This window comes from Oncorhynchus gorbuscha, unplaced genomic scaffold (genome assembly GCF_021184085.1).
Source record: "Oncorhynchus gorbuscha isolate QuinsamMale2020 ecotype Even-year unplaced genomic scaffold, OgorEven_v1.0 Un_scaffold_868, whole genome shotgun sequence".
NCBI classification, from domain to species: domain Eukaryota; kingdom Metazoa; phylum Chordata; class Actinopteri; order Salmoniformes; family Salmonidae; genus Oncorhynchus; species Oncorhynchus gorbuscha.
This window is the reverse complement of record NW_025745852.1, coordinates 58899-70971: the sequence shown is the minus strand read 5'-3', so window position 1 is coordinate 70971 and position 12073 is coordinate 58899. Positions and strand designations below refer to the sequence as shown.

General features: G+C 41.6%; 1 protein-coding gene across 1 annotated transcript in view; it reads left to right on the top strand.

The window, feature by feature from the left end:
* Positions 1-12073, top strand: part of LOC124020642 (CUB and sushi domain-containing protein 3-like) — a gene marked incomplete at its 3' end in the record, with an annotated part of 113755 nt that overhangs the window by 79713 nt on the left and 21969 nt on the right. Inside the window, exon 3 of the mRNA XM_046335884.1 lies at positions 4724-4836. Within this exon, the coding sequence (XP_046191840.1) occupies positions 4724-4836 (113 nt within the window). The remainder of the gene's footprint in view (positions 1-4723; positions 4837-12073) is intronic.

The following is a 12073-nucleotide window of genomic DNA, read 5'->3' as shown; positions in this document are numbered from 1 at the left end:
TGTTACTATAATACCAGTCTCTAGTGTTACTACAATACCAGTCTCTGGTGTTACTATAATATCAGTCTCTAGTGTTACTACAATACCAGTCTCTAGTATTACTATAATACCAGTCTCTGGTGTTACTATAATATCAGTCTCTATTGTTACTACAATACCAGTCTCTAGTGTTACTATAATACCACTCTCTAGTGTTACTATAATACCGGTCTCTAGTGTTACTATAATACCGGTCTCTAGTGTTACTATAATACCAGTCTCTCTAGTGTTACTATAATACCAGTCTCTAGTGTTACTAGAATACCAGCCTCTAGTGTTACTATAATACCAGTCTCTAGTGTTACTATAATACCAGTCTCTAGTGTTACTACAATACCAGTCTCTGGTGTTACTATAATATCAGTCTCTATTGTTACTACAATACCAGTCTCTAGTGTTACTACAATACCAGTCTCTAGTGTTACTATAATACCAGTCTCTATGTTGTTCTACAATACCAGTATCTATGTTACTACAATACCAGTCTCTAGTGTGACTACAATACCAGTCTCTATGTTACTATAATACCAGTCTCTAGTGTTACTACAATACCCATCTCTAGTGTTACTACAATACCCATCTCTAGTGTTACTACAATACCAGTCTCTAGTGTTACTATAATACCAGTCTCTAGTGTCACTACAATACCAGTCTCTATGTTACTATAATACCAGTCTCTAGTGTTACTATAATACCAGTCTCTAGTGTTACTACAATACCCATCTCTAGTGTTACTACAATACCAGTCTCTAGTGTTACTATAATACCAGTCTCTAGTGTCACTACAATACCAGTCTCTATGTTACTATAATACCAGTCTCTAGTGTTACTATAATACCAGTCTCTAGTGTTACTATAATACCAGTCTCTAGTGTTACTATAATACCAGTCTCCAGTGTTACTATAATATACCAGTCTCTAGTGTTACTACAATACCCATCTCTAGTGTTACTACAATACCCATCTCTAGTGTTACTACAATACCAGTCTCTAGTGTTACTATAATACCAGTCTCTAGTGTCACTACAATACCAGTCTCTATGTTACTATAATACCAGTCTCTGGTGTTACTACAATACCAGTCTCTAGTGTTACTATAATACCAGTCTCTATGTTGTTCTACAATACCAGTATCTATGTTACTACAATACCAGTCTCTAGTGTCACTACAATACCAGTCTCTATGTTACTATAATACCAGTCTCTAGTGTTACTACAATACCCATCTCTAGTGTTACTACAATACCCATCTCTAGTGTTACTACAATACCAGTCTCTAGTGTTACTATAATACCAGTCTCTAGTGTCACTACAATACCAGTCTCTATGTTACTATAATACCAGTCTCTAGTGTTACTATAATACCAGTCTCTAGTGTTACTACAATACCCATCTCTAGTGTTACTACAATACCAGTCTCTAGTGTTACTATAATACCAGTCTCTAGTGTCACTACAATACCAGTCTCTATGTTACTATAATACCAGTCTCTAGTGTTACTATAATACCAGTCTCTAGTGTTACTATAATACCAGTCTCTAGTGTTACTATAATACCAGTCTCTAGTGTTACTACAATACCAGTCTCTGGTGTTACTATAATATCAGTCTCTAGTGTTACTACAATACCAGTCTCTAGTATTACTATAATACCAGTCTCCGGTGTTACTATAATATCAGTCTCTATTGTTACTACAATACCACTCTCTAGTGTTACTATAATACCGGTCTCCAGTGTTACTATAATACCACTCTCTAGTGTTACTATAATACCGGTCTCTAGTGTTACTATAATACCAGTCTCTCTAGTGTTACTATAATACCAGTCTCTAGTGTTACTATAATACCAGTCTCTAGTGTTACTACAATACCAGTCTCTAGTGTTACTATAATACCAGTCTCTATGTTGTTCTACAATACCAGTCTCTATGTTGTTCTACAATACCAGTCTCTATGTTGTTCTACAATACCAGTCACTAGTGTTACTATAATACCAGTCTCTAGTGTTACTACAATACCCATCTCTAGTGTTACTACAATACCAGTCTCTCTAGTGTCACTACAATACCAGTCTCTATGTTACTATAATACCAGTCTCTAGTGTTACTACAATACCCATCTCTAGTGTTACTACAATACCCATCTCTAGTGTCACTACAATACCAGTCTCTATGTTACTATAATACCAGTCTCTAGTGTTACTATAATACCAGTCTCTAGTGTTACTATGATACCAGTCTCTAGTGTTACTACAATACCACTCTCTAGTGTTACTACAACACCAGTCTCTAGTGTTACTACAACACCAGTCTCTAGTGGTACTATAATACCAGTCTCTAGTTTTACTACCAGTCTCGGTAATGTTTCTTCAGTCTTTATCTCTCACTGGGCTGCATTCTCTGCCACAGATATAAACAGTTTCCATAGCATCTTATATCCCACAATGCAATGCAATGGTATGTCAGACAGAAACCGTTTTCCAATGCATCTTATATCCCACAATGCAATACAATGGTAGGTCAGACAGAAACCGTTTTCCAATGCATCTTATACCCCACAATGCAATACAATGGTAGGTCAGACAGAAACCATTTTCCAATGCATCTTATATCCCACAATGCAATACAATGGTATGTCAGACAGAAACTGTTTTCCAATGCATCTTATACCCCACAATGCAATACAATGGTAGGTCATGGGTAGGTCATATAACCACAAACACAACCGCACACGTTAGATGGACGTTGTGTCATAACTGTCAGAGAGGGCAATACTCGGGTAAATCTTACTGTATGTTTTAGTAAGTGGAACAGCTACACCCAATATCCATCCCAAATGGCACCTAATTCCCTGACCTACAAAAGGCAGTGTGTTTTTGGGGACTGGATCCCAAATGGCACCTAATTCCCTGACCTACAAAAGGCAGTGTGTTTTTGGGGACTGGATCCCAAATGGCACCTAATTCCCTGACCTACAAAAGGCAGTGTGTTTTTGGGGACTGGATCCCAAATGGCACCTAATTCCCTGACCTACAAAAGGCAGTGTGTTTTTGGGGACTGGATCCCAAATGGCACCTAATTCCCTATATAGTGGGCTACTTTCGACCAGAGCCCTTTGTGCAAAGGGAATTGGGTGCCGTTTGGGATCCAGCCTCCCAAAAAAACACTGCCTTTTGTAGGTCAGAGGTGTTTTCTTTACATGTGAAGTACCCCGTAAAAGCCTCGGTCACGTGGGATGCTGTGAAACGGAACAATGTGGTAGTTGAAATATATCCGCGGCTCTCTATTGAAGGACACGACGGCAATCTAATTCCTGGTTAGTTCTGTCCACACTCCACAGCCCGTTTTCACTCTTCGATCTTGCTCTGATTGAAATGGTCGATTGGATTTTGGAGTACGACCAGTCAAAGTGTGGTCAGCAACACTTCTTAAACCACACTGTGAAAATGAATGGCTTAAGATATACCTCACTTAAAGGAAACCAAGAGTAGGACAATCCTGGCTGTTACAATGAAGCGTCTGGCAACTATATATCTAACTGTTGAGGTAGTGCTCAAGTGATGTTAAACTTGACCTTCTATAGAGCTAATGGAATAGAAATAGTACTGCATACTGGACTGCATACATACTGCATACTGTACTGCATACTGGACTGCATACATACTGCATACTGGACTGCATACATACTGCATACTGTACTGCATACTATACTGCATACATATGTAATACATACTTCCTACGGTACTGCATACATACTGCATACTGGACGGCATACTGTACTGCATACATATGTAATACATACTTCCTACGGTACTGCATACATACTGCATACTGGACGGCATACTGTACTGCATACATATGTAATACATACTTCCTACTGTACTGCATACATACTGCATACTGGAATGCATACATACTGCATACATGCTGCATACATACTGTATACTGGACTGCATACATACTGCATACATACTGCATACATACTGCATACTGTACTGCATACTGTACTGCATACATATTGCCTACTGTACTTCATACATACTGCATACTGTACTGCATACATACTGCATACAGTACTACATACATACTACATACTCTACTGCATACATTCTGCATACTGTACTGCATACTGTACTTCTCACATACTGCATACTGCATACTGTACTGCATACATACTGCGTACTGTATGGCATTCTGTACTGCTTACATAATGCATACTGTACTGCATATTGCATACTTTACTACATACTGCATACTGTACTGCATACTATACTGCATACATATGTAATACATACTTCCTACTGTACTGCATACATACTGCATACTGGACTGCATACTGCACTACATTCATACTGCATACTGTACTGCATACATACTGCATACTGTACTTCATACATACTGCATACTGTACTTCATACATACTGCATACTGCACTTCATACATACTGCATACTGTACTTCATACATTCTGCATACTGTACTGCATACATACTGCATACTGTACTTCATACATGCTGAATACTTTAAAACCACATTTAGAAGAAGACGGATGTAACATTACTCTATTAAATTTCCAACTGAAAAAGTGTGTTGTGATGTTTTGCTTGACCTTGTAGGTTGGTTTCCGCATTCAGTGAAACACATTATAACTAAGATGTCCCCCTTTTTTGTCTTCCCCTCTCAACAGGTTAACAGGATTTCAGATCCCACCTCCCGTCACCAGCACAGGGTCCATATTTTCACTACGGCTTACCAGTGACTTTGCAGTAAGCGCTCATGGATTTAAGATGGCTTATGAAGGTGAGAGAGAAAAAACATTCACTGTTGTTTCTTGTGAGAGAGAGAGAGAGAGAGAGAGAGAGAGAGAGAGAGAGAGAGAGAGAGTGAAACACATTATAACTATGGATAAAACCCCTCTCAGAGAGAGAGAGAGAGAGACAGAGAGAGAGAGAGAGAGAGAGAGAGAGAGAGAGAGAGAGAGAGAGAGAGAGAGAGAGAGAGAGAGAGAGAGAGAGAGAGAGAGAGAGAGAGAGAGAGAGAGAGAGAGAGAGAGAGAGAGAGAGAGAGAGAGAGAGAGAGAGAGAGAGAGAGAGAGAGAGAGAGAGAGAGAGACAGAGAGAGAGAGAGAGAGAGAGAGAGAGAGAGAGGGAGAGAGAGAGAGACAGAGACAGAGAGAGAGAGAGAGAGAGAGAGAGAGAGAGAGAGAGAGAGAGAGAGAGAGAGAGAGAGAGAGAGAGAGAGAGAGAGAGAGAGAGAGAGAGAGAGAGAGAGAGAGAGAGAGAGAGAGAGAGAGAGAGACAGAGAGAGAGAGAGAGAGAGAGAGAGAGAGAGAGAGAGAGAGAGAGAGAGAGAGAGAGAGAGAGAGAGAGAGAGAGAGAGAGAGAGAGAGAGAGAGAGAGAGAGAGAGAGAGAGAGAGAGAGAGAGAGAGAGAGAGAGAGAGAGAGAGAGAGAGAGAGAGAGAGAGAGAGAGAGAGAGAGAGAGAGAGAGAGAGAGAGAGAGAGAGAGAGAGAGAGAGAGAGAGAGAGAGAGAGAGAGAGAGAGAGAGAGAGAGAGAGAGAGAGAGAGAGAGAGAGAGACAGAGAGAGAGAGAGAGAGGGAGAGAGAGAGAGAGAGAGAGAGAGAGAGAGAGACAGAGACAGAGACAGAGAGAGAGAGAGAGAGAGAGAGAGAGAGAGAGAGAGAGAGAGAGAGAGAGAGAGAGAGAGAGGGTCACGGTCAAACAACATAACTTTTGTATTCAGTCAAATGATACTCAGAGGTTAAAATTATCGTCTTTCGTCACAAAATTTGAATTTGCATTTAATTAGAAACGTTACATCTCCACGGAAAGTGTAAATGTACATCATCCTAAACATTTTCTCATTTCATCTCCTGTCTGGCTCATGTATTATGACAACATTTGGTCCCATTGACCCGGATCTCAACATTTCCCCTCTGTCCCAAACCATTTCTCTTTCCAGAGGTGCATATTATATCACACAGCAGATGGTGCAGGGAATTAGCTGAACTAATGGATGTGCTAACTCATCTCTGTCGAGAACGGTGCAGAAGTCGACAGAAATGCAGGGGCTGTCTAAATATGAAGTATCCCTCTGTGGCAGTAGGTTATGTCTAGGCCCCTCTCCTCTCCTCTCCTCTCCTCTCCTCTCCTCTCCTCTCCTCTCCTCTCCTCTCCTCTCCTCTCCTCTCCTCTCCTCTCCTCTCCTCTCCTCTCCTCTCCTCTCTCTCCTCTCCTTTTCTCTTCTCTCTCTCTCCTCTCCTCTCTCTCCTCACCTCTCTCTCCTCCCTCTCTCCTCTCCCTCTCCTCTCCTCTCCTCTCCTCTCCTCTCCTCTCTCTCCTCTCCTCCTCTCCTCTCCTCACCTCACCTCTCCTCTCCTCTCTCCCTTCTCCCTCTCTCCTCCCTCTCTCCTCCCTCTCTCTCTCCTCTCTCCTCTCCTCCTCTCCTCTCCTTCATTCTCTTCTCTTAGCTCTCCTCTCTCTCTCCTCTCCTTTCCTCTCCTCTCCTCTCCTATCCTCTCCTCTCCTCTCCTCTCCTCTCAGATCTCCTCTCAGTCTCTCCTCTCTTTCTCTGATTTTAGCTCTGATGGTCTTCTCTCAGATCTCCTCTCCTCTCCTCTCCTCTTCCTCTCCTCTCCTCTCCTCTCCTCTCTCTCCTCTCCTCTCCTCTCTCCTTCCTCTCCTTTACTCTCCTTTTTAGCTCCCTCTCCTCTCCTTCCTATGATTTCCTCTGATCTCCTTAGTCCTCTCTGATTTTAGCTCTTGGTCTTCTCTTCTTTTAGCTCCTCTCTCTCCTCTCCTCTCCTCTTAGCTCAGTGTTGGTCTTAGTGACTCCCTCTCCTCTCCTCTCCTGGTCCCCTCACCCTATGATTTACCTCCTTTCTACCCGATCCCTGTTTTAGCTATTCTCTCCTCAGATATGATTTTAGCTCTATCCCCTCTCTACTCAGATATCCTCTGCCCCCTCTCATTCTTGTGATTTTAGCTCAGTGATGGTCTTAGTGACTCAGATATGATTTTAGCTTAGTAATGGTCTTAGTGACTCAGATATGATTTTAGCTCAGTGATGGTCTTAGTGACTCATATGATTTTAGCTCAGTGATGGTCTTAGTGACTCAGATATGATTTTAGCTCAGTGATGGTCTTAGTGACTCAGATATGATTTTAGCTCAGTGATGGTCTTAGTGACTCAGATATGATTTTAGCTCAGTGATGGTCTTAGTGACTCAGATATGATTTTAGCTCAGTGATGGTCTTAGTTACTCAGATACTCAGATATGATTTTAGCTCAGTGATGGTCTTAGTTACTCAGATATGATTTAGCTCAGTGATGGTCTTAGTGACTCAGATATGATTTTAGCTCAGTGTTGGTCTTAGTGACTCAGATATGATTTTAGCTCAGTGATGGTCTTAGTTACTCAGATATGATTTTAGCTCAGTGATGATCTTAGTTACTCAGATATTATTTTAGCTCAGTGGTGCTCACAGAGGCCCTGGTCAAAAGTAGTGCACTATAGAGGGAATAGGGTGCCATTCGGGACACAGGGAGAGGTGATGGAATCTCATTGTGTTACCTGTCATTCATCCATCGAAGGAGCAGAGAGAAAAACAAGTTCGACTCTCAGTGTGTTTATACTGATTAATGGGTCTCAAACATTCCTCTCCTCTTCTCTCCTCTCCTCCAGTTAATAATGTGTCTCAGGCAGTCCTTTGTCTCCCGTCCTGTCGTCTCCGCTCCTCTAGTTAAAGTGTCTCAAACAGTCCTCTGGAGAATGCACAACCTCAACCCTGTTTTAATAGGGAGTGTGCTTCTCATACTGCCCTGAAAACTGTTGTTTTTCTGAAGAGATTGGTTAGCTAGCTATATTTATATACTGAATGTGGTAGTTCTCAGAAAATATTGGTTAACTAGTTATATTTATGGATTGTATCTGATAGTTTTCTGAAGAGATTGGTTAGCTAGCTATATTTATATACTGAATGTGGTCGGTTTCAGAAAATATTGGTTAACTAGTTATATTTATGGACTGTATCTGATAGTTTTCTGTAGAGATTGGTTAGCTAGCTATATTTATATACTGTATATGCTAGTTTTCTGAAGAAATTGGTTAGCTAGCTATATTTATATACTGTATATGCTAGTTTTCTGTAGAGATTGGTTAGCTAGCTATATTTATATACTGTATATGCTAGTTTTCTGTAGAGATTGGTTAGCTAGCTATATTTATGGACTGTATATGCTAGTTTTCTGTAGAGATTGGTTAGCTAGCTATACTTATAGACTGTAGCTTTGATAAGACGTGTGTCTATCTTGAAGTGTCTGTATTTTAATGGCACCCCTGCAGACCTATTATCTAGTGTATAAGCGCGGGACATGTGTCTTCCTCAGAATAGGTTTCTGGATCACAGTCGATCCATAATGTAAATCTAAATACTTTATGTTTTTGTTGTTGACATCTCAGTGGATGTTGTCTATTGAGTGAAAACTTTCTCCGCGCTGTGTTTACAAGTTGTTTAGCTCTGTGTGATGTGTGTGTGTGTGTGTGTGTGTGTGTGTGTGTGTGTGTGTGTGTGTGTGTGTGTGTGTGTGTGTGTGTGTGTGTGTGTGTGTGTGTGTGTGTGTGTGTGTGTGTGTGGGGGTGATGAGGGTTGACTAATTCTGCTGCTATGAAACCCCAGCCATTCCCAGCAATGTAGTACAGGGCTCCTGTGGGAGATTTATGTTGCTCAAAACACACACACACACACACACACACACACACACACACACACACACACACACACACACACACACACACACACACACACACACACACACACACACACACACACACACACACACACACACACACACACACACACACACACACACACACACACACACACACAGTGCCACTCCACACCCTCATATTCTTCAAAGGGCTACACAGTCATTAGCTATACAGGGAAATAAATAGCTCTCCCCCTAGAGAGACCTCTGAGCCAACTACCTCATTTACTTGTTCACATAACTCATACGGTGTCATCCCAAATGGCACCCTATTCCCTCTGTGTCTCTCCGTGCAACAAAGAGCCCTGGTCAAATGTAGTGCACTATAATAGGAGTTGTGTTCCGTTTGGGCTGCAGCCCCTAGTGTTCCGTTTGGGTTACAGCCCCTAGTGTTCTGTTTGGGTTGCAGCCCCTAGTGTTCTGTTTGGGTTGCAGCCCCTAGTGTTTCCGTTTGGGTTGCAGCCCCTAGTGTTCTGTTTGGGTTGCAGCCCCTAGTGTTCCGTTTGGGTTGCAGCTCCTAGTGTTCCGTTTGGGTTGCAGCCCCTAGTGTTCCGTTTGGGTTGCAGCCCCTAGTGTTCCGTTTGGGTTGCAACCCCTAGTGTTCCGTTTGGGTTGCAGCCCCTAGTGTTCCGTTTGGGTTGCAGCCCCTAGTGTTCCGTTTGGGTTGCAGCCCCTAGTGTTCTGTTTGGGTTGCAGCCCCTAGTGTTTCCGTTTGGGTTGCAGCCCCTAGTGTTCTGTTTGGGTTGCAGCCCCTAGTGTTCCGTTTGGGTTACAGCCCCTAGTGTTCCGTTTGGGTTGCAGTCCCTAGTGTTCTGTTTGGGTTGCAACCCCTAGTGTTCCGTTTGGGTAGCAACCCCTAGTGTTCCATTTGGGTTGCAGCCCCTAGTGTTCCCGTTTGGGTTGCAACCCCTAGTGTTCCGTTTGGGTTACAACCCCTAGTGTTCCCGTTTGGGTTACAGCCCCTAGTGTTCCCGTTTGGGTTGCAACCCCTAGTGTTCCCGTTTGGGTTGCAGCCCCTAGTGTTCTGTTTGGGTTGCAGCCCCTAGTGTTCCGTTTGGGTTACAGCCCCTAGTGTTCCGTTTGGGTTGCAGCCCCTAGTGTTCTGTTTGGGTTGCAACCCCTAGTGTTCCGTTTGGGTAGCAACCCCTAGTGTTCCGTTTGGGTTGCAGCCCCTAGTGTTCCCGTTCAACCCCTAGTGTTCCCGTTTGGGTTAAAACCCCTAGTGTTCCCGTTTGGGTTGCAGCCCCTAGTGTTCCGTTTGGGTTGCAGCCCCTAGTGTTCCGTTTGGGTTGTTACCCCTAGTGTTCTATTTGGGTTGCAGCCCCTAGTGTTCTATTTGGGTTGCAACCCCTAGTGTTCCGTTTGGGTTGCAGCCCCTAGTGTTCCGTTTGGGTTACAGCCCCTAGTGTTCCGTTTGGGTTGCAGCCCCTAGTGTTCCGTTTGGGTTGCAACCCCTAGTGTTCCGTTTGGGTTGCAGCCCCTAGTGTTCCGTTTGGGTTGCAACCCCTAGTGTTCCGTTTGGGTTGCAGCCCCTAGTGTTCCGTTTGGGTTGCAACCCCTAGTGTTCTGTTTGGGTTGACTGTGATATGTGGTTGTCTGAGTCTCACCTAGTTATCTTAAGATGAATGTACTAACTAAAAGTCGCTCTGGGTAAGAGCATCTGCTATATGAGTCAAGTGTAAGTATTATACAAACAGGACTCATACTACTGTATTGATTCAGTATTTTATATACAGGTCTCATACTACTGTATTGATTCAGTATTTCATATACAGGACTCCTACTACTGTATTGATTCAGTATTTTATATACAGGACTCATATTACTGTATTGATTCAGTATTTTATATACAGGTCTCATACTACTGTATTGATTCAGTATTTCATATACAGGACTCATACTACTGTATTGATTCAGTATTTTATATACAGGTCTCATACTACTGTATTGATTCAGTATTTTATATACAGGTCTCATACTACTGTATTGATTCAGTATTTCATATACAGGACTCATACTACTGTATTGATTCAGTATTTTATATACAGGACTCATACTACTGTATTGATTCAGTATTTTATTTACAGGTCTCATACTACTGTATTGATTCAGTATTTTATATACAGGTCTCATACTACTGTATTGATTCAGTATTTTATATACAGGACTCATACAACTGTATTGATTCAGTATTTTATATTCAGGTCTCATACTGCTGTATTGATTCAGTATTTTATATACAGGACTCATATTACTGTATTGATTCAGTATTTTATATACAGGACTCATATTACTGTATTGATTCAGTATTTTATATACAGGTCTCATACTACTGTATTGATATAGTATTTTACTACAGGTCTCATACTACTGTATTGATTCAGTATTTTATTTACAGGTCTCATACTACTGTATTGATTCAGTATTTTATATACAGGTCTCATACTACTGTATTGATTCAGTATTTTATATACAGGACTCATACAACTGTATTGATTCAGTATTTCATATACAGGACTCATACTACTGTATTGATTCAGTATTTTATATACAGGACTCATATTACTGTATTGATTCAGTATTTTATATACAGGTCTCATACTACTGTATTGATTCAGTATTTTATATTCAGGTCTCATACTGCTGTATTGATTCAGTATTTTATATACAGGACTCATATTACTGTATTGATTCAGTATTTTATATACAGGACTCATATTACTGTATTGATTCAGTATTTTATATACAGGTCTCATACTACTGTATTGATATAGTATTTTACGTACAGGTCTCATACTACTGTATTGATTCAGTGTTTTATATACAGGTCTCATATTACTGTATTGATTCAGTATTTTATATACAGGTCTCATATTACTGTATTGATTCAGTATTTTATATACAGGTCTTATACTACTGTATTGATTCAGTATTTTATATACAGGTCTCATACATATTGTTACCCCAGGAAATCTTAGGTTTTACTACATACAGTTGGGAGGAACTATTAGATATAAGAGTAACGTCAACTCACCATCATTACGACCAGGAATACGACTTTCCCGAAGCGGATCCTCTGTTTGGCCACCACCACCCAGGACAATGGATCGGATCCTCTGTTTGGCCACCACCACCCAGGACAATGGATCGGATCCTCTGTTTGGCCACCACCACCCAGGACAATGGATCAGATCCTCTGTTTGGCCACCACCACCCAGGACAATGGATCGGATCCCAGCCAGTGACCCAAAACAACGACTCCGTAGA